The 25,214-nt window shown below is 44.4% G+C and overlaps 1 protein-coding gene across 4 annotated transcripts in view; it reads left to right on the top strand.

The window, feature by feature from the left end:
* SHQ1 (SHQ1, H/ACA ribonucleoprotein assembly factor) overlaps nt 1-25,214 on the top strand; it is a 96,175-nt gene that overhangs the window by 16,437 nt on the left and 54,524 nt on the right. For all 4 annotated transcript variants that reach the window (XM_056524632.1, XM_056524633.1, XM_056524634.1 and 1 more), the window contains exons 5-8: nt 7,573-7,724; nt 11,376-11,488; nt 18,314-18,426; nt 22,976-23,130. In XM_056524632.1, coding sequence (XP_056380607.1) covers nt 7,573-7,724; nt 11,376-11,488; nt 18,314-18,426; nt 22,976-23,130 — 533 coding nt within the window. The remainder of the gene's footprint in view (nt 1-7,572; nt 7,725-11,375; nt 11,489-18,313; nt 18,427-22,975; nt 23,131-25,214) is intronic.

Here is a 25,214-nt window from a genome sequence, read left to right as displayed (position 1 = left end):
CAGGGCATCCAAATTTTGTCAAACTTAGGGCATTTACGGCTAATATACAACAACCTGTACATCGGAACATATTTATTAACTAGGTTAAACCAACGTGTAATGGGGGGCTTAGAAGTATCCTTCTAGGCCATAATCGGCATCTTCCGAGCACAAAACAATAGAAATAGCTGATGAGTATTTGTGCGATTCAGACCAAAGATGGGCAGATTTAGAACGTTTTTTTTTTTTTTTTTTGTGCGCTATTCAAGCGGCACTTTGCAGATCATCTCAGTGGGACTTGGGAAGCCCCCAGGGTCATATCTACTTTTCATACTTTTGCAGTTTGTTTTCCAGATTTAAAAAAGTAAAAATAAAATTAATGTCCAGCGATCGATATTTGGTCTCTGAGAAACCTGGTGCGCTGCAGTTTTCTGTCCAGAGAGCTCGTATGATGTTCCCTGAGGGGGAACCTTATCCCAAAGGAGTAATTCAGGTGCACAAAGCATAGTAATGCTGCTTGACTTGCTTCTCCGGAGTCACAGGCTGTCTTTGCGCTGGTATCTGGCCCTAGGGATACCTAAGGTTGGAGACAGCTATTAACTGCAAACTGGCATTAATCCCTAGGGAAATACACACTGTTGTACTCCAATAGAGTAATAGAAGGATGAGTGTTGGCTAAAGCAACATATTAATTGAAATGTTTAACCAGGGGAAGTAGATTCCACTTCTGGGAAAGTCTTATAGTTGTTCATTTGCAGTTTCCACAGAGCAAAATAAAGTATAGCAAGTTACCAAGAATAAGCATAGCTTGGTAAGCTTGCCTGATTCAGCTCTGTGCTTTATTTAGGGGTAGTGCAGGAATAGACAATCCCACTGCATGACTGGATAATAGTTGGTAATCATCACCAGTGGGCATTCTCTTTCCTGCGGTGATTGCAACAGTGCCACAAAGTGGTGGAGGAGGGGTATTGCAGTCTTTTTTTCTTTCTTGCAAAAGTAGAATAAAAAATTGGGAGTACATGTTTCTCCTGTCAATTTTAACTATAATCCATTTAAGGATATTTCTCTTGATCTCCTTGTCTTCTCCTACCGTCATGAGGAGACTTTTTTGAGCCAGTTCATCAGGGAACGCCCTGACAGCATGACTTTGTAGCTGTCGCTCCATGCTCCCTCTCCTCCCTCCCTCCACCGCTGCCCTGCTGAATGTGATGTGGATTCTGGGTTACCCGGCGCTGGGATGGCTGGAACCAAACCTGTGTCATGGAGCGACTGATGCCTTGCTGCAGGGTGGTGTGGCTGAGGTGAAGGGAGGATGCGGACTGGCAGGCTGCGGCTGTCGGCCACTGCGGGTTGGGATGCTGCTCCCCTTGGCTGTGAGCTCAGTGGCTCATAGAGGGTTAATGAGGAGGCATAGGGGGAGTGGCACATGCACGATGAAAAGGGCCGGGACTTGCAAATGCCGGAAATCTGCCATAGCTGGCCAGTCCATTCACGCGCCCGCCTGCCAGTGCACGTGGTGCGGTGGTGAGTGCAGAGTGGCTCGGACTTAAGCAGTTACTTTAGCCTCTCTCCCTTGTTTCAGGACTGGCTGTGATATCTGCAACTGCATCATCATTTTCGAGTCCGCTCTTATGAACTGGGTACCTCATCTGTTGGATTACATCGTATCTAAACACTCAATACAAATTTGCTAAAATGCCTCCTAATCAAAACCAGAGCTGATCAAGGGTGTCCCCCACTAAGGAGAAACCCACTACGGGGAGAATATAAAAGTTTATGCATTCTCCTACGGTCTTGGGTAATAAAAATACCGAAAGGCCACTTCACCTACAACTACACGCTAAGGATTAAGGTTTGAGGTCTTGTAACAAGATGAGGGGGCGGTTGGAGGAGGGGCGCAAAATGAGCCGAAACTGCCGGAGAATATTCTAAATGAGATTAAACATTGCAACTCTGGATAAAAAGATCTTGCTTATAAGGTGAAAACTTTTTTGGGTTTTGTTTTATTTCCTGGCTGAGACAGGACACTGCTATGACCAGTGACTGGCTTAGTAGGCTCTTCCTGTGTACAGAAACAAAATCAGGAAGTGGTGCTTAGCTAGGACTAGGCTCTGTGGATGGATGCAGTGGGGAATAAATATATACATATAGGGGTCAAGTCCTGGAAGAAAAAGTGTGGGAACTCACCCAAGATTTCCAATCAAAGACTGGTCCTGCAGGACTCTTGATAATGGCAACAGGGTTCCTGCAGTGAAAAAAGTGCAGGAACTCTGTTCCCATGAGTTCCTGCAGGACTTGAGCCGTGTGTGTGGGTGTGTGTGTGTATATATATATAATATATATATATATATATATATATATATATATATATATATATATTAATATATATATATATATTAATATATACCCAGTCCAAGCCTGGATGCATTGGCCATGTTCACATCAGGATGGTGTGGGAAAATAAAATGCATGGGTGGGATTACCAACATTTTGCCTTCTGAGGCACATATACAACATGTCATAATATAATGCTGATGTACAGTCATGGCCGTAAATGTTGGCACCCCTGAAATTTTTCAAGAAAATTAAGTATTTCTCACAAAAGGATTGCAGTAACACATGTTTTGCTATGTTTATTCCCTTTGTGTATATTGGAACTAAACCAAAAAAGGGAGGAAAAAAAGAAAATTGGACATAATGTCACACCAAACTCCAAAAATGGTCTGGACAAAATTACTGGCACCCTTAACTTAATATTTGGTTGCACACCCTTTGGAAAAAAATTACTGAAATTAGTTGCTTCCTATAACCATCAATAAGCTTCTTACACCTCTCAGACGGAATGTTGGACCACTTTTCCTTTGCAAACTGCTCCAGGTCTCTCTTATTGGAAGGTGCCTTTTCCCAACAGCAATTTTAAGATCTCTCCACAGGTGTTCAATGGGATTTAGATCTGGACTCATTGCTGGCCACTTCAGAACTCTCCAGCGCTTTGTTGCCATCCATTTCTGGGTTCTTTTTTTTTACGTATGTTTGGGGTCATTGTCCTGCTGGAAAACCCAGCTTTCTGATGCTGGGCTGTACAGTGCGACCTAAAATCCGTTGGTAATCCCCAGATTTCATGATGCCCTGTACACATTCAAGGCACCCAGTGCCAGAGGCAGCAAAACAACCCCAAAACATCATTGAACCTCCACCATATTTCACTGAAGGTACTGTGTTCTTTTCTTTGTAGGCATCATTCAGTTTTCGGTAAACAGTACCTGTATGGTACAGTATGATGTGCTGTACCAAAAAGCTCTATCTTGGTCTCATCTGTCCACAAGATGTTTTCCCAGAAGGATTTTGGCTTACTCAAATTAATTTGGGCAAAATTTAGTCTTGCTTTTTTATGTCTGTCAGCAGTGCGGTCCTCCTGGGTCTCCTGTCATAGCGTTCCATTTCATTTAAATGTGGACAGATATTTTGCACTGACACTGATGCTCCCTGAGCCTGCAGGACAGCTTGAATATCTTTGGAACTTGTTTGGGGCTGCTTATCCACCATCCGGACTATCCTGCGTTGACACCTTTTATCAATTTTCCTTTTCCATTCACACCCAGGGAGATTAGCTACAGTGCCATGGGTTGCAAACTTCTTGATAATGTTGTGCACTGTGGACAAAGGCAAATCTAGATCTCTGGAGATGGACTTGTAACCTTGAGATTGTTGATATTTTTCCATAATTTTGGTTCTCAAGTCCTCAGACAGTTCTCTTCTCCTCTTTCTGTTGTCCATGCTTAGTGTGGCACACCCAGACTGTGAACTTCTCTTCTTTTTTATCTGCTTTCAGGTGTGATTTTTTTGTGAGTTTGAGTTTAAAGTAGCATCACATGCTTGAAACAACCTTAATTTTTCACAATTTTGAAAGGGTGCCAATAATTTTGTCCAGACCATTTTTGCAGTTTGGTGTGACATTATGTCCAATTTGCTTCCCCCCCCCCCCTCCTTTTTTGGTTTAGTTCCAATATACACAAAGGGAATAAACGTGTGTAGCAAAACATGTGTTACTGCAATCCTTTTCTGTGAGAAATACCGTATTTATCGGCGTATAACACGCACTTTTAAAACTTAAATTCAAGGCAAAAAGTCTGCCTGCGTGTTATACGCCGATAAATCTTTTTGTCTCTGATTTAAAGTGGCCGCAGCAGCGGCTGCTTGTTAAGGATTAGCAGCCTGGCCGTGGCCACTTTAAATCAGTGACCAGCACGCGGTTCCCCCTTTGTTTTTTTTTACATTTTCCTTCTTTTCCCCTCTGCTTTTTATTGTATTGTTTTTTTTTAATCTTCGTTACCTAGCCGCGCTCGGCAGGCCAGGTCCGGTGTCGGCTGCGGTCAGTGAAGCCGGATGAGTGATGTCCACTGCTAGCTCCGCTGCACAAGATCAGGGACGTCCCTCATTCAATGCTGCTGCCGCTGTGACTATTCTAAGGTGGCTGCGGTTAGGCTGCCAGCGGCGACCACACTGACCAGCGGCGGATGCAGCGAATGATGAGTGACGTCCCTGATGCTGTGCAGCCGGCAGAGTACGTCACTCATCCAGCTTCACTGACCGCAGCCCGCAAGACCAGACACCGGACCTGGCCTGCCGAGCGCGGCTAAGTAAGGAAGATGGGAAAAATGTATATATCAAAAACGGAGGGAAAGGGGATGATGAAAAGGGGGCATGATGTGAGGGGGGCATGGTGAGAAGGGGGCATGATGAGAAAGGGGCATGGTGAGAGGGGGCATGGTGAGAGGGGGCATGGTGAGAGGGGGCATGGTGAGAAGGGGGCATGGTGAGAGGGGGCATGGTGAGAGGGGGGCATGGTGAGAGGGGGGCATGGTGAGAGGGGGGCATGGTGAGAGGGGGGCATGGTGAGAGGGGGGCATGGTGAGAGGGGGCATGGTGAGAAGGGGGCATGGTGAGAGGGGGGCATGGTGAGAGGGGGGTGGGGGAATGATAAGACAGTGGGGAATGATGAGAGGGTAAGGGGGGGGTGGGTGTAAATGTGGCACACGGGCTGATAAAAGGGGAGGAATTATGTGGCACTGGAAGGGGGGACCAAACTGAAGTTCAGGCAAAATCAAAGTTAGAGGGATGATATGGCATTTAGTCTTTCATTTATCTTATATGTATTTTTTTTAACTTAAATTTCCCTATTAAAAAGGGGGTGCGTGTTATACGCCGATAAATACGGTACTTCATTTTCTTGAAAAATTTCAGGGGTGCCAACATTTACAGCCATGACTGTATACAAGCATGGACAGGCATGGGCCTAGTTGACTTCAGTTGCTTGAATGTTCAGATAATTTCCCAAATGTTTGTGTGTTTATACTCAACCCTCAAAAGTGTGATCTGCTGCACATAAAGGGGTCTGGGTACAAATAGTTATATGTTCAGGAAACGAGCCAAACTTAGTCACTAGTTTGACAGTCAATGGGGCCTGTGCCTGTCCTTGCTTGTATATGCCAGCCTCCAATTCTGACCGGTTGCAGACTCCACAAAAGGTAGAATCATGATGTGGACACACCCAAACATTTGATTTGCCCAGGCGGCCCTTTTAGAAGCAGGATTTTGGTCTCTGGTTGCGGTGATTTCATGGTGACCTCTGCATATAGACATTGGGATGAGTGGTATAAACCTGTTATATATTTTATTACCTGGAGGTTTTTATGAAAAATTACTTTTCAGTGCAAAATTGTGTGCGTGTGTGTGTGTGTGTGTGCGTGTGTGTGCGTGTGTGTGCGTGTGTGTGCGTGTGTGTGTGTGTGCGTGTGCGTGTGTGTGCGTGTGTGTGCGTGTGCGTGTGTGTGCGTGTGTGTGCGTGTGTGTGTGTGTGCGTGTGTGTGTGCGTGTGTGTGTGCGCGTGTGTGTGCGCGTGTGTGTGTGTGTGTGTGTGTGTGTGTGTGTGTAGTACTGAGGTACATTCCAATAATGTGCCAGTTGTCTACTTTCAGAAAAATCTATGGGTATTTCACTTTTATTTTTTTGTTTTCTTTTGTAATTTGTTTATGTATGTGCTATGGGGGAGATTTATCAATGACTATGTAGAGGAAAAGTTGACCAATTGCCTATAGCAACCAATCAGATCGATTCTTTTAATTTTAGAGGCCTTTTTAAAAATAAAAGAAACAATTTGGTTGCTATCGGCAACTGGTCAACACTTTCTCTGCACAGGTTTTGATAAATCTTCCCCCTGTATGTGTGAAAATAGTTCTTACTACCAGAGGTGCAATATATCCAAAACTCACTGGCTGCAAAATGGTTAACCCTTCCACTACCTTTAAAGAGTACTTCTCATTAACTTGCTAAGTGTTATAATCCTCCCAGTTCACTGCCCCCCATTATGATAAACCACCCCCTGCCTTTATTTTTTTTTTTTAGTTCTCTACCTTGATATTGCTCTGTATTTTCTGCTCAGCCATAGGTTCAGATTCACAGACTGGGAATGGGCGTTGCCAAGCAGGCATGACATCATCTGAAGCCATACTGGGGAGAACTTCCTCACACTGCAGTCAACTGCATATGGCAGTTAAATCTGAGAGGAGCTATGATTGGCTAAGGCTGCACACACCCCTCAGCACTCCAGACTGCATTTCCTGTGTTTGGACTTCTGCCAGGCCAGCAGGAGTCCAAAGTCTGTGCATCAGATGGGCAGGAAATGTGCTCTGGACAAGTAGGGAGACACCTAGTGGCAGCTTTTTTAAACACAAAATATGGAAAACTTAATTTGTTTTTAAACAAAGTATATTAGAAATTATTTTTATTTACCATAAGGAGTGCAATAGGAAAAATTAGTTTTAATGAGAGTGCCCACCAGAAACTATGCATGAACTTTTCCAGTATCCTAGTCAAGTAGTGAGGCAGACATTAAAGAGGCTGTTGAGGCACATTCTCCTATCCAAGCTGATACCGAGCTTGAAGAGACACAGCTGCAATGTGGGAGGTTGAGTTAGTGTCCGATGGCAAGCGAGAATCATGCATGGGTCCCATTTTAGTTAATAGGTGGATGATAGACTTACTGCAGATCGGACAGCAATCTAAATGCCTGCGGTGCAGTTGGTTCTCTGCACAACTGATGTCCGATTGGGTAAAAGAGCATGTCCAGCACTGTTCTGAAGCCCCATAGAGAATGAATGGCACATTAGCCACTCATGAATGTTGTTGCTCTCTTTATTCGGGGCATAGATTGTCATCTGTTAATGGGATTGGTAGGGGTCCCAGCAGTTAGACCCCATTGAACAGCTGGTTATCCTCTGTCCTATGGATGAGTGATAACTTGGCATAACTCCTTCAACCCAACTATTACCTTTTGACCACAAAGCTGCCATTCTCCTTTCCAATTGTCCGGTCTATTAGGCAGCAGCCTTCTGGGTGTTTGACATGTTAGCGGAGTTCGCTAGAAGTGGCCTTGCTCTCTGGGTATAGGAACCACGTTCAAAAACAAAATTTTACAGTGTTTTGAGAATCTAACTTGGCTAAATCCTTTTAAAATGAGGAACAATTTTAGCTGGATCTTTATGACAACAAATCTTTTCTTACTTTGAAATAATTTTATTTTTTTCCCTTGAGGTTCTTCACATGAGACTGCTGAAGATGATGAAGAGGAGTTTGATTGGCAGATTGATCAGACCCCCTTTGAGGAGCCGTCTATTGATGCTCTCAGCTCACAGTGCAGCTATGGTTTTGGTAACTTGCGTGTCGGCGTGTTTGGGAGACTCCAGGTATGGGATTTGTGTATACAGCATGAATAGTAATGGGCCTGATATTGATGTGATGCCATCTTTATCTCCTAGTCTTTATTACCACACCTAACTCAATTTGTGTCTTATTAATTGTTATTTAATTGCTGATTTCTATCTCTTGGCATAGACTTCTGCCTCTTGGAGAGGTTTCTGCTTCAGTGTATGAGATATCAGTTCCAGCGCTTCAGAATATTAAGTCATGTATTGCTCTTTCCCTTTTAAAGGACAAGTCTCGTGCCCGGCAGTATAGAAAAACTTATCACCTATCTGCAGTATTGGGGATAAGTTTTAGATTGCAGGGGTCCGAGCGGTGTGGTTCCCCCCGTGATCGTCTGTACAGAACCCCGACTCCCACAGAATGGCGCGTCACGACCCCCGCCCGGGAGCCAAAGATTGTCGATTGGCTGTCCCACAGAGCTATATGGAGGGGGCGTGGCGGCCCCCACTTCGGGAGGGGGTCGCAATGCGCTACTCTGTAGGAGAGCAGGGGCTCCGTATAGACAATCGCGGGGGGCCACAGTGCTCGGACCCCCCCCGCCCATGATCCAAAACTTATCCCCATAGGGGATACGTTTTTCTGTACTGCCGTGCATGAGACTTCTTCTTTAAGGGTACAGGATCTGCTGCAGATTTCAGTGCTAAATTAATGACTAAACACAGCTTCAAATCTGCGTCAGATCCTGTACCTGTGAATGTACCCTAAATAATATTTGAGATACTGCTGCCATTAAGAGCTTAAGAACGTGGTAAAGAATGAAGCAATGGAGGAGATTTTTGTTTATGTACTTAAATCTTACCGCAAAATGAAAAGTTCCCCAACATTCTATTGTATTTTTGTCTCGGTTTCCAGTCATTTTCAGGATCTCTGCTAACAGTGAATGACAACCTTCTTGTTTACATCCAGAAGCTGAAATTGTTTAGGGTACAGCCACAAAACAGTGTGTGAATTTGCATCAATTCCACAGCAAAATCCACCAAACTGTTTTAGATTTTTGGAGTTTTTTATCTCCCCATTGAAATCGGTGGGAAAAATCCCCAGTAAGCAATTACAATACCAAAATTGACAAATTGCGAAATTGAAATCTGAACTGCAGGTCAATTTTCACACAGATTATGTGTGGATCTTTTTCCAGCATATGAGTTTTTCTTAATCTCATCCACTTTACTGCTGCTGTAAACAGTGACATTTTGTGTGGAAAATCCTCAACAAATATGCTACGTGTGACCTTACTCTTAAAGACCTCCTATTTCTCACTGCTTGAGGATTGAGCTTAGACAATACATCAGCAGCACAAATCTCTGGGTTGATAGTTTGCTACAATGTATTGGTGCAGGTAAGATGTCCAGGCTTATAAGCTCACAGAGATCTGTTTAGACTGGATAAAGTTGTAGCAAAGTTTCAACTGTGAATAGTACTAGGTGTGTTTTCGTCTACTAGATGTCAACATTCACTGACCGCAATAAGAGATCTTGAAAATAGATTGGTATTGTTAATGTTTATACACTGAAACTGAAAATTCTCCTTTAGGGCCTGTTCACAATGTGCACTTTGCAGATTTTGATGTGGAAGTTGGTACTGTTTCTACATAGTGTTCGGAAATTGACCTATCCACAGGTTATGGCATAGCTGGGCCCCCTTTTGGTCTGCTTGTGGCAGCTGGAAGTTGTAGAGAAGCCAAAGGCAGTTTCATAATACCGTATATACTCGAGTATAAGCCGACCCGAATATAAGCCGAGGCCCGTAATTTCACCCCAAAAACCCAAGAAAAGTTATTGACTCGACTATAAGCCTAGGGTGGGAAATACATCATCTCCCCCCCCCCCCCCCCATGTCATCATCCAGACCCCCGTCATTAACACCCCCGTCATCATCACCCTATCATCATCATCTCCCCCCCCCCCCCCCCCTTCATCATCACCGCCTGTCATTATCACCCTGTCATCATCTCCCCCCCCCCCCCCCCTTCATCATCACCGCCTGTCATTATCACCCTGTCATCATCCCCCCCCCCCCACCTTCATCCTCACCGCCTGTCAATTCCCTCATCAGTGGTCTTAAACCTGTGGACCTCCAGATGTTGCAAAACTACAACTCCCAGCATGCCTGGACAGCCATTGGCGTGACGTTGTCTTGACAACGACGCTCAGGGACGTTTATGCGCAGGGACAGGCGGTCCTGTGCGTCGTCGTCAAGGCAACGTCACTAGTCCGGGGACGGGCCCGGAGCGGAGAAGAGGGCCTCCTGGTGAAGATGGACAGCCCGGAACGACTAACCCTCCCCACCAGACGGTCCCTGCAGCATAGATGGCCTGGAACAGCTCACCCTTCCTTCCCACCGAGGGGAGGTGAGTAAAAAACTAAAGGGGGGTCTGGATGATGACGAAGGCTGCAGTGGTCTTCAACCTGCGGACCTCCAGATGTTTCAAAACTACAACTCCCAGCATGCCCGGACAACCGATTGCTGTCCGGGCATGCTGGGAGTTGTAGTTTTGCAACATCTGGAGGTCCACAGGTTGAAGACCTCTCTTCAATCTCTCAAAATATTTTTTTTCCTGGAATACCCCTTTAATGGTTAGTGCTGGCTGCTAATAGCGGCAATGGAGCAAGTTTAGCTTCTGGGCTCCCTTCATAATCCCTGAGTATGCACATGATGTAAAATATTCATTACAGGTCATAAGAGTATTCCAGTTTAGGAAAGTGTATCTGTGGGAGAGCCGAAGCACTGTACTTGTGTCTCCGAGATGCATTGAAGGGTGTTTCAACCACTGCTTTGTGCTCCATGCTTGGGCAGAGCGGGGGCGCTGAGCAGAAGATCGTGGGGGGTTCCAGTGGACAGGCCTCCGCAATCAATTTTGCTAAATCCTACTCCTGTTTAAATCCACATATTTGGCCCTTTTAGGGTAGGGTCACACGTAGTATATATGCTGCGTATTTGATGCATGCATGCGTATGTCTGTGCTCGCAAAGTCCATGGGAGTAATAATAAACACTCATAGATTTAGCTAGAACTGAAATACGCATGCATCAAATACGCAGTGTATGCGCTATGTGTGACCCCACCCTTAAGGCCGTATGATTATGGGCATTGAAATTGTATATACAGGGCACTTGGGTGTGGGTGAGATGGTCTTGAGTTCGGAGTACAAGAACATTGGGTGCTACTAGCTGCAACTTAACCCTAATTTCCCTGTATATTGATTTTTTTTTTTTTTTTGCTTAAAGTAAATGTGATGGGTGTTTGCAAAACCTGAGTAAGGACTAGAATTCACACACCACCCATTTGCCCATTGGTAATAGTTGATCTCTGGGGGATCAAGTGAGCGCTGGTGGGTCCTCAGGTAAAGAAGGTATTGTTCAGATGCAGCATCCTGTATGACCCCTTCTTTATGGAGACTGGGTGCTTATTAGTGATTGTTACTATAAGTGGTATGTTTCTATAAAGATACATATGTTATTCTGCTTTTGTCCGGCATTGTCTATAATCTTTCGAGCAGAACTGTACGGTCACACAGGAGCTGAGGTTCGTCTTCTCCTCTTTATCGCTGAGTACATGTTTGTGTACATTATCATTCATCCCTTGAAGCCTTTGTGCTCGGCACCTGGGTGACACGCTGCACTCTGCTCTTTCAGGAGGAACTGAATGATGTTATTGACTTAAGAGATCCAGACGTCACCCCGGCCTCAGAACGCACGCAGAGGCGCCTGGCAGCTGAAAAGGCCAAGTTTGACCCTGATCATTACCTGTAAGTGCCTTTTAATGTCTGTGAGCCAGCACATTCCCCAGATGGATTGACATCACTTTATGGCAAACTCTGCATTTTATCCTCTATATCTGGCATCTTTTTTTCTTCCCTGTATGTATGGTTTTCTGTTATGGCTTGAAGAAAGTGAAAAGTATCATGATCATATCAAAGTCATCTATTCTACTATGTGTTTTGGTGTCCATTTATGAGGGTTTTCAGTATTGGTGTTGGACACTGAACCTTTTCTTTGGTTCTACATTTATGCCCAATTTTTTAGTTATATGTTACATACAGTAATACAATAAACTGTTGCTGTATGTTTTGGCACGTGACATGTTTAATGTAATGGTATGTAAAGGTAACGTTTGCTACATCCGTATATTGAAGTCTGCCTCCTAACGTGAAGAAATTTGCTTCCTTTTTCTTGTGTAACCTTATTCCACTAGGAACTGGCATTGATCTTAATGTAGTATTAAAGGGGTTATCCAGGAATAGAAAAACAGCGCCACACCTGTCTTCAGTTTGTAGGTGGTATTACAACTTGGTCTCCTTTACCTCAGTGAAACTGAGCTGCAATACCACCTACAACCTGAGGACAGGTGTGTTGCTCATTCCTTCATTTTTGGGACATATAAGTTGGTTACTTATTTTCTCATCCAGTCTCTTATTCATTGACTTACTTACTCATTAGCTCAGTTAGGCTGCATTCACATCACGATTTCTCCATCCGACTTGAGTAAACGATTTTGTAGCTTAAAATCGTATGAAATTGTATATAAATAAAAAAAATTGGATCCATTTTACTTATTCGATTTGATCCGCATTTGATTTCACACGATTTTTGTTCGGGTCTGAAATTGGGGTTGACCACGATTTCAGACCTGAACATAAATCGTGTGAAATCGGATGTGGATCAAATTGGATGTGTTTAATGGATCCGATTTTTTAACGGAGGTCAATGGATCCGACTTTATCTACAATTTCATACGATTTTAAGCTATAAAAATCATGTACGCAAGTCGGATGGGGAAATCGTGATGTGAATGCAGCCTAATCATTAAGTATTTGCTTGTTTGTGTATGCGCTGAAGGTCATTCATTCGCTTTCTCTCATTTTTCCATTCACTTAGTCAGTCATTCACTTGTTTGCTCATTCATTTGTGCACATGCATAGTCCCACATTTATTCTCTTGTTCTTGTAGCATTCTGTCCACCTCTTCCGTTTACCCCCTCCTTGTCTTCTCTTATATGCCAGTGAATAATAATACTTGTCCTTCCTGTATATTGCGTACGCTGTTGTTGTTTCCATCTGGGTCCTTCGCCTTGCCTTCCGTCTTTTCCAGCTTTTATCTCCCTGATCCTAGTACGATCCTTCCACCGTCCTCCAGCGTCTCTATGGCTACAGTGCTCCGCTCTGTCATCTAAAGCCTGCATATGGCGTTACACTAAGCTCTGCCTACATCCCAACACCTCGGAGGGAGCGCTGTCCATCTATCACTTATTGGGCTCGGGCCCAGCTCAGCAATCCCGCACAAGCCTGCCTGGCTCAGTCTAATCTTCTTGATGAACACCAGAGGAATTCTCTGCAGTTGCAGCTGACATCATTCATTCATTCATCTATCAGCCGGAGCCAACTGGCTGCTCTCCTATGACTGCTTGTTTTTCTATTTTTATTGCAATGATGCTTATCTATTAGAAGGGGTAGGGGAGGTTTTTAAAGGAATTCTGCTCCGACATAAACACAACATGGCCTATTGCTGTGCTTTTAGAGCAGTGGTGTCCAAACTGTGGCCCTCCAGCTGTTGCAAAACTACAAATCCCAGCATGCCCGGACAGCCTATGGCTGTCCGGGCATGCTGGGATTTATAGTTTTGCAACAGCTGGAGGGACACAGTTTGGACACCACTGTTAGAGACACATGCACATTGCAAAAATAGGATTTCTGCTTTCCTTAAAATAACACACCACCTTGTTGACTGGAGACATTTTAGGACTCTACTGGAAAATTGCCCAACTTGCAACTCCCTTCTATAATGTTATTATTAGAGTCCTTTTATTTACTCCACCTGAGAGGCTCTGCAGAAAACATCAAATCTCCCACTGCTGCCCTGTGGATGCCATCAATAAGAGTCCGGAGCTGTTTGCAACGGCTTTAACCTTTCATTGCAGCTTGATCTGCTGACATTGCCTGCAGGGTATTGGCAAGGGGTTCCCAGTGGACCTTTAGAAATATGGACCAAAAATAGCAAAATTGCTTCTCTAGTTCTTCTCCACTTGTGTGTTTGGTCCTCCAAGGGTCTCATTATTTACAAATGTGGCATGTGACCTTGGCGACCAGTTTTCATGCTCTGTGACAAAATCCCTTTAGGGTAGGGTCATATGTGTTGTATTTTGCTGCGCATTTGCTGCTGCATATTTTCTTACCCATTAAAGTCGATGGGTAGCAAAATCAGCTGCAGAAAATATGCAGCAAAATAAGGCAAGTGGGACCCTACTCTTAAAGGGGTTAGCCACCATAAGGTGATTTTAATACATACCTGGCAGACAGTAATGGACATGCTTAGGAAGGATCTGCGCTTGTCTTGGGCTAAATGACTATGTTGTGAGATTACCATAACACTGTGGCTAGCAGTTTGTGAACTGGTATTTCCGGTTTGACTTTTTTCTTTCTTTGACTACAAATCCCACAATTCCATCTTCCTCCCTCCCACACATCAGCTACCCCACCCATTGAAACATAAATGAGCTGCATCCATTCAAATCAGTGTGGTTTTCAATCGGGGTGTCTACAGCTGTTGCAGATTGATCTCTCTCCCTCCAAACGATCGCTCCACCTATTGAAGCAGACAGGCTCCCCGTCATCAGCTGACTAGTGAGTCAGGTCTCGGCCACACTGCAACCTGGGAAAAATCTGAGACAACAGTAATTTTGTATGCTGATAAAAATAAATATTGGGGTGGAAATCACATAAAATCACATATGCAAGAACTATATATCATTCTTGCATAAATAGAGATAGGGGTGGCACCACAACGCTCCGTCCAGCCACTAATGCGCAATACTCTGAGTCAAGCATTGGTGCTGGAACACATCCATAGATTAATATATATACATAATATATCAATCTGCTCAGCTCCTCCTGCTTTATAACCTCCTACCTCAAGATTAGGAAACCTGTTACCTGAAGCTCCAGTGATCTATGCAGCTTGGACTGCATTTTCAATGTGACAGGTTCCCTTTAAAGATGGAGGAACACTTTGAAGTTTAAGTAGTTTAGCAGTAGTTAACAAAAGTTTTTTCTTTTCCCACCCACCAAGATAAGCTCCACTCTTATCTAAGGGCTGTGTCTGGTATTGCAGCTTAAAGGGGTACTTCACCCTTAAACATCTTATCCCCTATCCAAAGGATAGGGGATAAGATGTCTGATTGCGGGGGTCCCGCCGCTGGGGACCCCCCGCAATATAGCATGCAGCACCACAGTGCTCTCTACTGACACCTCTGTCCGTGTCAGGAACTGTCCAGAGAAGGAGCAAATCCCCATAGCAAACATCTCCCGCTCTGGACAGTTCCTGACACGGACAGAGAGCACTGTGGTCAGACAGAAAAGAACAACTCAACTATTTTTTAATAGAAGTAATTTACAAATCTGTTTAACTTTCTGGCATCAGTTGATTTGGAAAAAGTAGTACCCCTTTAAACTTATTCAGTTAAATACTGCAATACTTGAGGCAGCCTGTGGGTTACAGTTTTGCTGTTTTTGCAGTCCTTTGTCACTGATTAATTTTTTTTTTATTTTTTTTTTCCTTCTTTAAATTTTTTAAATGGACATGAATTTCTTCTGTATTGATTCTCCATGTAGCAAATTATCCTAATTTGCTCCCAATCCCAGCCCTGGTGAATCAATTCTCTTGCTCTGTGACTGATCTTTCATTGCAGAACGTGCTGTCATTTTTACAGTTGTCTGGAGCAACAATTTGCAGCGAGATTTTTGGGAGAACGGCCTGGTGTCAGATGGCTCTTCTAACTAATGCTGTTCTCCACCTGGAAAAGTGCTAGCAGTAATGGAGCTGGCGGACTCATTGCAGTAATAGGGGCTTGACATCTTTTACAGAAAGCTTCACCATGCACACATTTGCATTTAGCTTTTAACTCTTTCGTGCTACTTGGATTTCAGCCCATGCTGCTACTAAATTCTGGATGGTCTGGAATTTCTATATCAATTCTTTATTTAATGCACACAGATTCCACTGCCAATTACACTCAAATCGCTCCCTGTCCCTATTGGGGCTTACAATCTAAATTCACCTATCAGGATGTTTTGAAGTCTGTAAGGAAACGGGAGTACCCAGAGAAAACCCACGCAAACACTGTCAAGTCATTCCAAGTACACTGCTCAAAAAAATAAAGGGAACACTAAGATAACACATCCTAAATCTGAATGAATAAACTAATCGTATGAAATACTTTTGTCTTTACATAGTTGAATGTGCTGATAACAAAATCACACACATTATCAATGTAAATCAAATTTATCAACCCATGGAGGTCTGGATATGGAGTCACACTCACAATCAAAGTGGAAAACCACACTACAGGCTGATCCAACTTTGATGTAATGTCCATAAAACAAGTCACAATGAGGCTCAGCAGTGTGTGCGGCCTCCACGTGCCCGCATGACCTCCCTACAATGCCTGGGCATGACCTCCCTACAACTCCTGAGCATGCTCCTGAAAAGGTGGCGGATGGTTTCCTGAGGGATGTCTTCCCAGACCTGGACTAAAGCATCTGCCAACTCCTGGACAGTCAGTGGTGCAACATGGCATTGGTGGATGGAGCGAGACATGATGTCCCAGATGTGCTCAATCGGATTAAGGTCTGGGGAACGTGCAGGCCAGTCCATAGCATCAATGCCTTCCTCTTGCAGCAACTGCTACCGCACTCCAGCCACATGAGGTCTAGCATTGTCTTGCATTAGGAGGAACCCAGGGCCAACCGCACCAGCATATGATCTCACAAGGGGTCTGAAGATCTCATCTCTGTACCTAATGGCAGTATGGCTACCTCTGGCAAGCACATGGAGGGCTGTGCGCCCCCCCCCCCCCAAGAAATGGCACACCATTACTGACCCACTGCCAAACCGGTCATGCTGGAGGATGTTGCAGGCAGCAGAACGTTCTCCACGGTGTCTCCAGACTCTGTCTCAGGTGCTTAGTGTGAACCTGCTTTAATCTGTGAAGAACACAGGTCGTCCGTGGGGAATTGACCAATCTTGGTGTTCTCTGGCAAATGCCAAATGTCCTGCACGGTGTTGGGCTGTTTCTGACCGTTTGAGTGGACACATGCACATTTGTGGCCTGCTGGAGGTCATTTTGCACGGCTCTGGCAGTGCTCCTCCTGCTCCTCCTTGCACTAAGGCAGAGGTAGCGATCCTGCTGCTGGGTTGTTGCCCTCCTACGGCCTCCTCCAGATGTACTGGCCTGTCTCCTGGTAGCGCCTCCATGTTCTGAACACTACGCTGACAGACATAGCAAACCTTCTTGCCACTGCTCGCATTGATGTGCCCTCCTGGATGAGCTGAACTACTTGAGCCACTTGTGTGGGTTGTAGACTCTTTCCCATGCTACCACTAGAGTGAAAGCACCGCCAGCATTCAAAAGTGACCAAAACATCAGCCAGGAAGCATAGAAACTGGGAAGTGGTCTGTGGTCACCACCTGCAGAACCACTCCTTTTTTGGGGGTGTCTTGCTAATTGCCTATAATTTCCACCTGTTGTCTGTTCCATTTGTACAACAGCATGTGAAATTGATTGTCAATCAGTGTTTCCTGAGTGGACAGTGTGATTTCACAGAAGTGTGATTGACTTGGCGTTACATTGTGTTGTTTAAGTGTTCCCTTTATTTTTTAAGCAGTGTACATAACTTCCTGTCAAAAGTTTTGATCGGGGTCTGGGTGCTGAGATCCCCACCGAGCACTTGTCTTTCATCTTGTAGGATGATGTAAGAAGCCTTGAGAGCTTTTTAGATTAATAATCAAATACACTGTATCTCAGGGGTTTCCTGTATATACTTATTGGTACTGAGGTAAACCTTGGTTATAGCTAAATCGAGACACTGTTTCAGACTGCTGATAAGATGGGGAAAGTTGGGTTATAGCTTAGTGATGGTATGTTCAAAGACTGCTGATGAGCCGGGGAAAGCTGGGTCAGTGATAGTATCCTTAGAGACTACTGATGTGACTGAGAAAGCTAGGTTATAGCATAAGGATGTTACTAAGTATTCCTAGAATTTATAATGGTCTCTGTCAATCCCCTTCCCTGTGCATTTACAAATTTTGCAAAACTAGATGGATATGCCTGTAAGCGGAGTTTAGGACCTTTTGGGGTCAACTTCTGTGACTCAGTATAATATTTGAATGGCATAAGGATTGCATCATTACATAACTAGACACATTTGCACTTGCTAAGACTGACATAAGGCGTCTCTTTGGTGTTCCGCTAAGTCATGCACCTCCCTACCCTGCAGACACTGCACTAGGCATAACGCAGTTCATTGCTTTTTTGCCTGCGGTGTTCCTTTAAGACTCTCAGTAACAACTAACATGAAATAGTAATAGCAGCCATATTTAGTGGCCAATGAATACACATTTTTATAGGGGGGATGACTGAAGGACTTTTTATCTGTTGGAAGAGGGGTTCAAGTGCTGGACTCTTCTACATATTTCCATGCACGTCACTATGATGAGAAGCGTAGTCCTGCATGTATTTAAGGTCAGCAGTAATGATTATGTATAGACTGTTATGTACTCTCGGACTGTTCCCCCTCTAGAGCCGATCTCTTTGAGGATGACGCCATTCAACACTTGCTGAAGTATAAACCGTGGTGGGTGGAGGTGCAGAACGGAGCAAACAGTGCATCCCCAGACATTCAGGATACCAGAGGTGAGACCATCTGCCCTTTATTGGACACTTTTTCATATAACCTCTTTGAAACAGTCTGCAGGACATTTTGTGATTTCAGAACAGACTGCAAAGAACATCGATTTCTCACAACAGCTGCTTGATGATAAGAATGACTGACTCCAGCCAACAGGAGGAGATCCATGGTGTTGAGATAATAGTAATCATTGGAGAAACATGTGATGTGTAAAGCTAGCCATAGACATTTTATTTAGAGGACCCCTCCCAATTTCCCGTGCCTAGAATTTTAATGTCTATGCAGACTGGCAGTAGGAAAACTGGAGCGAGAGTGATGCCAGAACTGACCCTGTTGTTGTTAATGGGATCATTTAGGGCATTCTAGGAACTAGTGGGGATGCAGACTAGTCCAGACATTGGATAGGAGTTTGTGTCCTCCAGCGTTTTCCTATCTGGGTTCTGAAAACTCTGTATTAGAAAATATGAAAAAAGGATCTGCTTAGAATTTAATGTGTATGGGGAAACAAGAATGTTTCAGGTCTTATTTAAGTCTTTTCTACCTGTGATAAGTGGCGACAGTTTAATCCGGTAGCTGTATATTTTCACTATTTTATATACCCAGTTAGGGAAGATTACAGGGCAAGTCCTCAATTCATACTCCTCATCTCCTGGCCAGAGTGAAGAGCAGTTATATACAAGATCAGCCATAACAATAAAACCATATTCTATAGACCCCCCCCCCCCCCCAGGCCATCTTTTTCCTAAGTAATTGATGCCCCCAGCTGTCCACATGATGTAAAAGCGAATGTAATTTATCAGGCAGAGTGACCTGTTTTCATTGTTCACTGGCCCAGTTCTGATGTCTACATACCCATTGTAGGAACTTACATACCCATTGTAGGCACTTTTAGCAAAAACATGGGTGAACGTCAGCCTTCTGATCATTCGACAGCTTTACAGCCCCAAGAGCATTAGTAATCCTTGGGTTCCCATGACCCTTTTACATGTCTGTCAGTTATGCTGTCTTGGACCATGTTTGGAAGATATTAACCACTGCATACTGGGTACTCCTGCCATGTTGGAGATTCATGTAGCTGTATAGGCATTATGATTTGGCCCTAGTCACTTACTCTTTTCCACCAAATCAATTTCAAGAACTAATAGTTTGCTGTCTGTGTAATGCATCCTGCTTCTTTGACATGGGGCATTGTCACAAGATAATAAATGACAGGGCTTGTTCCCATATATAGTGTGTGTGTGTGTGTGTGTGATTGATATATATCAAAGAAAAGAAAAACCAGCCACTCACCATAGTCCATCTTCTGGCTTTTATTGCAGCATATAATACTCACAAATACATAAAGGGAGAGGGAAGGAGCGGGGGGTACAAAGGCAACAAGCTCCATTTTGCACTTAACATGGCCGGAGGAAGCACTTGTTAAGTGTGAAACTGAGCTTGTTGTCTTTGTGCTCCCCGCTCCTTCCCTCTCCCTTTATGTATTTGTGAGTATTAAATGCTGCAATAAAAGCCAGAAGATGGACTGTGGTGAGTGGCCGGCTTTTCTTCATATGAATTTCACTGCTGTATATCATTTATAGCCTGAGCACCGCCACTATCTATATATATCATTTATAGCCGGAGCACCGCCACTATCTATAAGCAAAGAACCACTTCAGCCCAGGGATCGGTTTTTCAATACTACCGCAGTGCTGTAGGCATATTTCTACAGGTTAGAATCTTGGACTGCTATATATACACTGCCCAAAAAAAACAAAGGGAACACTTAAACAACACAATGTAACTCCAAGTCAATCACACTTCTGTGAAATCACACTGTCCACTCAGGAAGCAACACTGATTGACAATCAATTACACATGCTGTTGTGCAAATGGAACAGACAACAGGTGGAAATTATAGGCAATTAGCAAGACACCCCAGTAAAGGAGTGATTCTGCAGGTGGTGACCACAGACCACTTCTCAGTTCCTATGCTTCCTGGCTGATGTTTTGGTCACTTTCGAATGCTTGCGGTGCTTTCACTCTAGTGGTAGCATGAGACGGAGTGTACAACCTACAAAAGTGGCTCATATAGTGCAGCTCATCCAGTATGGCACATCAATGCTAGCTGTGGCAAGGTTTTCTGTGTGTGTCAGCGTAGTGTCCAGAGCATGGAGACGCTAACAGGAGACAGGCCAGTACATCAGGAGACATGGAGGAGGCCGTAGGAGGGCAACAACCCAGCAACAGGACCACTACCTCTGCCTTTGTGCAAGGAGGAGCAGGAAGAGCACTGCCAGAGCCATGCAAAATGACCTCCAGCAGGCCACAAATGTGCATGTGTCCACTCAAACGGTCAGAAACAGACTCCATGAGGGTGGTATGAGGGCCCTATGTCCACAGGTGGGGGTTGTGCTTACAGCCTAACACCATGCAGGATGTTTGGCATTTTCCATAGATCACCAAGATTGGCAAATTTGCTATTGGCACACGGTGCTCTTCACAGATGAAAGCAGGTTCACACTGAGCACACGTGACAGATGTGACAGAGTTTGTAGACACCATGGAGAACGTTCTGCTGCCTGCAGCATCCTCCAGCATGACCGGTTTGGTGGTGGGTCAGTAATGGTGTGGGGTGGCATTTCTTTGTGGGACCGCACAGCCCTCAATCTCCTTGCCAGAGGTAGCCACACTGCCATTAGGTACCGAGATGAGATCCCCAGACCCCTTGTGAGACCGTATGCTGGTGCAGTTGGCCCTGGGTTCCTCCTAATGCAAGACAATGCTAGACCTCGTGGCTGGAGTGTGTCAGCAGTTCCTGCAAGAGGAAGGCATTGATCCTATGGACTGGCCTGCCGGTTCCCCAGACCTGAATCCGATTTAGCACATCTGGGACATCATGTCTCGCTCCATCCACCAACACTTGTTGCACCACAGACTGTCCAGGAGTTGGCGGATGCTTTAGTCCAGGTCAGGGAGGATATCCCTCAGTAGACCATCCACCACCTCATCCGGAGCATGCCCAGGCGTTGCAGGGAGGTCATACGGGCACGTGGAGGCCACACACACTACTGAGCCTCATTTTTACTTGTTTTAAGGACATTACATCAAAGTTTGATCAACCTGTAGTGTGGTCTTCCACTTTGATTTTGAGTGTGACTCCATATCCAGACCTCCATGGGTTGACAAATTTGGTTTCCATTGATAATTTTTGTGTGATTTTGTTGTCAGCACATTCACATGTAAAGTATTTCATACAATTAGTTTATTCATTCAGATCCAGGATGTGTTATCTTAGTGTTCCCTTTTTTTTTTTTTTTTAGCTCTATATATATATATGAGAGAGAGATGAATTGAGATGGCTGCAGCAAACCAAAGCAGCAAAAATGAAGCTTTTAATCCAGCTAGAAAGTGGACAACGTTTCTGTGGTCTCACACCACCTTTCTCAAGTCCTGTTGCTTGAGAAAGGTGGTATGAGACCATAGAAATGTTGTCCACTTTTTAACTGGATTAAAAGCTTCATTTTTGCTACTTTGGTGTGCTGCAGCCGTCTCTATTCATCTCTACATTATTGGACCCAGGACCAGGGTCCCATAGACTGCTTGCACCCACAGATAGACCTCCGTTTTTCAGGAATTCTGCTTTTGTCTTTTCAATTTTTTTTATATATATAATTATAGAAATAATACCAGACCTTAAGAAGTTGTTGTCTATGGCATCATTTAGGGTATTCTGGGTACTAGTGGGGACAGCACATAGGAGATTATGTCTTGTAATGTTTTCCTATTTAGTTCTGAAAATTCTGTATTGCAATATGTAAAAAAGGATGATGACAATTGATAAATTTTTTTGCATCAGTGTGCCATCAACTGGGGTCAACTTACGCACAAAAGACCAATTCCCATGCAATGTGTATATGTAAACCCAGCATTATTCGGTGGTTTTATTGTTTTGGCTAATTGGTGTAGGTTGTCTTTAGAATTAGGACTATTCTTCCCTGACTGACACCACTGTTAAACTCAATGGACCGAATTATAAGCCAGCGGGTTCCATTGTGCACCATTGGTGTCCATCATGCAGTGGATCCAGCACGATGTAGTTTTAGTTTTTCTTCTACTGTGAAGGAAATGTAAAACAGAACTGGTAATGCAGAGCAGCTCAACCTGCCAGATTACCCCACAGGTTACAGGTGATGTCTGAGGCCTGAGCAAGTGGGCAATCAAGGGACCCTTCCATTGGCATTGGTCATAGCACAACAGTAGGGTCATGAGGGTTACATCTGCCACAGAATTTTTGGTGACAACCAATATGGCTGCCATTAAAACTTCTTATAGGTGGTATTACCCAGTTTTTGTAGAATCCAAAAAAGTACATATGCCTAGTTACTAATTGATACAGCTCTCACTTCCATATATCTGTTAACCTAGGTCGGACACAAGTAAAGCTGGATGATAAGAAATAGCGGCCAAATTGGTTTCACAGTTTATAGTCCTAGATACACAAATATTAAATACATTTTTTAACAGTTTGACAAAAGACTTGGTTTTATTTTTTCATTCTCCTCCCCCCACCAGTAATATTCACAGAAAAAGAGAAGGAGCAGCTGAGAAAATTCACTAACAAATCGTATTTACTGGACAAGAAAGCTGAGCAGCTTGTGTATTTGAGCCTGATCGATCTGCTCCTAGCTTACTCCTACGAAGTCCGCGTTACCGAGGGAGAGAGAAATGTAAGTAGATTTTTTTTTCCCCCTCTCGCTCTGGCTCAGTCTTCTGTCTGGAGAATACTCCTGCCAAGAGGATTCTGCTGTAATAGTCTTCTATTGTGAGCCTCGCACCTCCCCTCCTGACAGGCGAGGCGCGCAGACAACAAGCGAGGAATAATCTGACAGGTGAAAAATGAGTCCCACTCGTTCAGAGGATAAGGCTGAAGGCTGCTGTTAGAAGTATTTTGCAGTAGATTTAACAGATAGCGAGGCGCTCTTCCTGCCCAGTCTGGCATTGCCTCCTGAATTGCCCGGCGGCACAAAACAGAAAATATCTCCCAGCAAAACTGTGTTGTGTATAATATATATTGATGCTTTGTATCGGCTCTGTACATAATGTCCTGGCTGCAGGCAGTGTGGATGTTTTTTTTTTTGTTTTTTTTTGCAGGATGAGTTAAGGTAATCCACATTTTGCTTAGTCCTTTTATCATTTTATTCTGAGTATTCTAGCTTCCTCCTTCATTCCAAGAAAGATCACTCTGACAATCGGTTTTCATTGAGCACCAACTTTGTATAACAGGAACCTATGAGATTGCTTTAAAAAAAGCAGAAACATCCCAATCCTCCTCATTCTATAGATCTAGCCTCTAATGTCCAAATGTGGTTTGGGCTGAGCTCCTGGTAGAAGCGTTACCTGTCTGTCTGTGCCCAAGAGGTAGGTCCTGCTCCTGTGAAGCGAGCACCAAACCATAGGGACACTCTACCCCTGCTGATGTGGAGGCTAAATGTATAGACCTTACTATTAAAGATGTAATCTGTCTGGAAATGTGTGGAATATATAATTGTTTGATGCAGGTCCAACCTCTGGGACTTGCACCGATCTTAACAAGATCCATATAGCCCTGTACTGTCCTACAGGCAGTTTCACATACTTTTACAGAACCCCCATAGAAATACATAAACAGCGTAGCATCAGTAGCATCAGTAGCATCAGTAGCCGTATAAAGAGGGGACTCTGGATAATATAGTTTTTTGAACCAACTTAATCAGACTCTCCTGGGACCAAAAGGGGGACAGTTAACATTGCTCTGGTTTCCCCTTCTCTTCATTTCTCAATCATTCAGAGCTGAGGGTTTAGAGCAGTGTTTTTCAACCACTGTGCCGTGGCACACTAGTGTGCCGTGACATAGTGTAAGGGGTGCCGTGGGAAAAACACCCGCCGGGTGTTTTTGCCGCGGGACATCTGTGTCCCGAAAGTTGCTTTCGGGACACAGGGATGCCTTTAAGTCCCTGCGGCCCCGCGTTTACCTTAAAAATACAGGGACCGCCGGGAGGTAGCGCACGCAGGGACATCACTGACGTCCCATGCGTGCGCCCATAGCAACAATCGCGGAGGACCAGAGCAGCGAGGAGGACGCGCGCTGTCAACTTGGTGTTACCAGCGGCGCGTCTCCTTCGGTGTTCCGAGCACCGCTCCTCCGGTACCGGGACCTACTGCTATAGCCGGAGCGGTGCTCGGAACACCGAAGTGGGGCAGTACACAGGCATACAGCCTTCAGTAATACACTGTATGTCTGTGGGGGAACTATACTGGGCCTAATGTGGGGGAACTATACTGGGCCTAATGTGGGGGAACTATACTGGGCCTAATGTGGGGGAACTACAACCTAATGTTGGGGAACTACAACCTAATGTGGGGGGTAACTATACTGCCAACCTAATGTGGGGGAAAATAAGATAAATGCAAGCCAAGATATATGCAGTGTGCATAGGAATTTGTTCATAGGTTTTTTTTTTTTTTTTTAAATATAGTCCGGCCCTCCAACGAGACAAGTGCAGTAAGTACTGAGTGACAGTGAGACAGAAATAGATGTAGTGCAGTGCGTTTTTTTTACCTTTTTTTCTTTTTCTTTTTTTTTTGCTCGTGAACCTCGGTAGCGGTGCCCCGCGGAAATTTTTTTTACGAGGTGTGCCCCGACACGAAAAAGGTTGGGAAACACTGGTTTAGAGGGAGAAAGCATGACACAGATGACTTCTCTAGGACTGGAAAAAAGCATACCACTGGTGAATGATTCACAGCATCTAGTGTAACAAAAATTCATGTTTCC

This window comes from Hyla sarda, chromosome 6 (genome assembly GCF_029499605.1).
Source record: "Hyla sarda isolate aHylSar1 chromosome 6, aHylSar1.hap1, whole genome shotgun sequence".
Classification (NCBI taxonomy): Eukaryota; Metazoa; Chordata; class Amphibia; order Anura; family Hylidae; genus Hyla; species Hyla sarda.
This window is presented reverse-complemented; position numbering and strand designations above follow the sequence as displayed.